This window comes from Branchiostoma lanceolatum, chromosome 7 (genome assembly GCF_035083965.1).
Source record: "Branchiostoma lanceolatum isolate klBraLanc5 chromosome 7, klBraLanc5.hap2, whole genome shotgun sequence".
Taxonomy (NCBI): domain Eukaryota; kingdom Metazoa; phylum Chordata; class Leptocardii; order Amphioxiformes; family Branchiostomatidae; genus Branchiostoma; species Branchiostoma lanceolatum.
This window is the reverse complement of record NC_089728.1, coordinates 24,014,482-24,017,008: the sequence shown is the minus strand read 5'-3', so window position 1 is coordinate 24,017,008 and position 2,527 is coordinate 24,014,482. Positions and strand designations below refer to the sequence as shown.

Sequence of the window (2,527 nt, the reverse complement as noted above, 5' to 3'; positions counted from 1 at the left end):
TCCATCAAATTGGCTAGATGTGAATCTTCTTTTGTACATCATTTCTCATGCCTGTTAAGGGAGAATTCCCACTATAGAGTTTGAAAAGAAATACAAGTTTCGCCGCGACTGACAATAGGACACAGACAAGCTGTGACGTTTCCGTCTAGGTCCGTACCATTGTTACTTCACGCCAGCTTGACAAGACGGTGGTTTCATTTGCACGTCTAACGCAGACAAGGTAATCCAGCATGTCCGCTCCAGCATCGTCCCCCAAGAAGGCCAGGAAGCCAACGGCACCCAAGGGCCCTGCGGCTCACCCGCCCACCACTGTTATGGTTACGGCGGCTGTGGAAGCGCTCAAGGACCGTACCGGTTCTTCTCTGTTGGCCATCAAGAAGTACATTGCTGGTAACTACAAGTTCGACGTGGAGAAGAAAGCGCACTTCGTCAAGCGCGCCCTGAAATCCTTGGTGGAGAAGGGTACCCTCATCCAGGTCAAAGGAACTGGGGCGTCGGGATCCTTCAAGATCAACGTGGCAGCCAAGAAAGCCGCCGAGAAGGCCGCAAAGAAAGCCGTCAAGAAGCCGGTCAAGAAACCTGTGGCTAAGAAAGCCGCAAAACCCAAGACCACCAAGCCCAAAAAGCCAAAGGCTAAGAAGGCTACCACCCCCAAGAAGACCAAGAAACCGACTACCAAGAAGACCAAGAAATCTCCGGCCAAGAAACCCGCTGCCAAGAAATCCACAAAAAAGACTCCGGCAAAGAAGATTGCAAAGAAGGCGGCGCCTGCCAAGAAAGCGTCCAAGCCCAAGAAGAAGTGATGACCTGACCGTCGAAGTTTCTGCGAACCCCGGCCCTTTTCAGGGCCACCCACATCCTTACAAAAGAACTATGTCAATCATATAAGTGATACATAAAATAGAATGAAAGCACCCCCCCCCCCCCCACACACACACACCGTGACACAAACACGCGTAGAGCACATGTATAACAACACACACATGTTGGAAGGGAAGGATGGGTGAACGAACATACGTACAGAAGCACACACCCAGGTGAACGGACTGATGTTAATTTCTCGCCGGAAATCAATTAATCAATCGACAACTTTATTGAGTACAAAGATGATGTTTCGTTACCACTGTCCGTCTATCCGCACCAAAGTGTGTACAAACATACAAAAATACACTTGTAGCCCATAGTAATTCTGTTGTAGCGCTCAAGATATCCTTGCAACATTTCCTCTGTGACCCCCAAAAGTGCCGAGCTTGCCGCTGAATATCGGATCCTGGAGACATGAAAACTGACCAATCACGAGGCCAGATTTGGGTAAGACAACCAATCAGACGGCAGGGCACCGGCCAATTGAAAACCTCGGGGCATCTAATTAGCGGTTGTTATAAATTCACTCTCCACAGTCTGCCGACTAGTCTTATCGTCCTGCACTTCAGCGTAGACAAACTCCGTCCGACATGGCACGTACCAAGCAGACCGCCCGTAAGTCCACCGGTGGCAAGGCCCCCAGGAAGCAGTTGGCAACCAAGGCCGCTCGCAAGAGCGCACCGGCTACCGGTGGCGTCAAGAAGCCTCACCGCTACAGGCCCGGCACCGTCGCCCTGAGGGAGATCCGCCGCTACCAGAAGTCGACGGAGCTGCTCATCCGCAAGCTGCCCTTCCAGCGCCTGGTGCGGGAAATCGCCCAAGACTTCAAGACGGACCTGCGCTTCCAGAGCTCAGCGGTCATGGCTCTGCAGGAAGCAAGCGAGGCCTACCTGGTCGGTCTGTTCGAGGACACCAACCTGTGCGCTATCCATGCCAAGCGCGTTACCATCATGCCCAAGGACATCCAACTCGCCCGCCGCATCAGAGGGGAGCGCGCATAAGCTTGATCGGAGCAAGATCAACATTAACACCGGCCCTTTTCAGGGCCACTGACATATCCCAGAAAGATCTACATCGTTCACATTTCTTTAAACAGACCCCCCTTTTCCAAGACACGGTTTAACAATTAAACTGCAGAGTTACACGGTTACACAACCATCATCACTCGTTCTGCCCCCTTCCTTCCATCCAACCTCAGCGCTCATGGCTGCAAACACATACATACATACATACATACATACATACCCCCCCCCCCCCATGAAACTTGACACGTATAGTCGTGTGTATTGCGCGTGCCGCACACGTGCCGGACGGTCTATTTACCCGGTTACCCAAATGTTGTACAATATGTCAGCGAGCATGACACGGCCCACACGGACAGATGAAGAAGGAAGTGATATTGCGCTCATTTCTCGTATCATTTCTCCGATCTCTTCTTGCTCTCGCACTTGATGTGTAACGTTGTCTTAGCTATCAAGGTATGGGGTATGCAACGTGATTGTATTACTAATAATAATGTAAACGTTGTCTAGTCTTTGTCTAATCTAAGCAGATGCAGTGTGTGTAAGAGATACAAATGTATTAAAGTCTTTTTTTTTTCATTTCACCATGAATAGTTAGTCGTATGTATGAAGCAAGTGTGAAGAAACATCACTATGTATAG

The 2,527-nt window shown here is 50.2% G+C and overlaps 1 protein-coding gene across 1 annotated transcript; it reads left to right on the top strand.

Annotated features, from left to right (window-relative positions):
• The first annotated feature begins 230 nt into the window (after positions 1–230).
• Positions 231–803, top strand: LOC136438752 (histone H1-like). The gene is made up of 2 exons (XM_066433665.1): positions 231–386; positions 660–803. Exons 1-2 carry the CDS (start codon positions 231–233, stop codon positions 801–803), a joined length of 300 nt encoding a protein of 99 aa, XP_066289762.1.
• The last annotated feature ends 1,724 nt before the right edge of the window (positions 804–2,527 follow it).

What these genes read in the sequence shown, in the direction of transcription:
- LOC136438752 (XM_066433665.1), top strand. Translation starts at nt 231, where the DNA reads ATGTCCGCTCCAGCATCGTCCCCCAAGAAGGCCAGGAAGCCAACGGCA. An exon ending in TGGCCATCAAGAAGTACATT is followed by an intron (nt 387 to 659) that starts GCTGGTAACTAC and finishes ACCCCCAAGAAG; the next exon opens with ACCAAGAAACCGACTACCAA.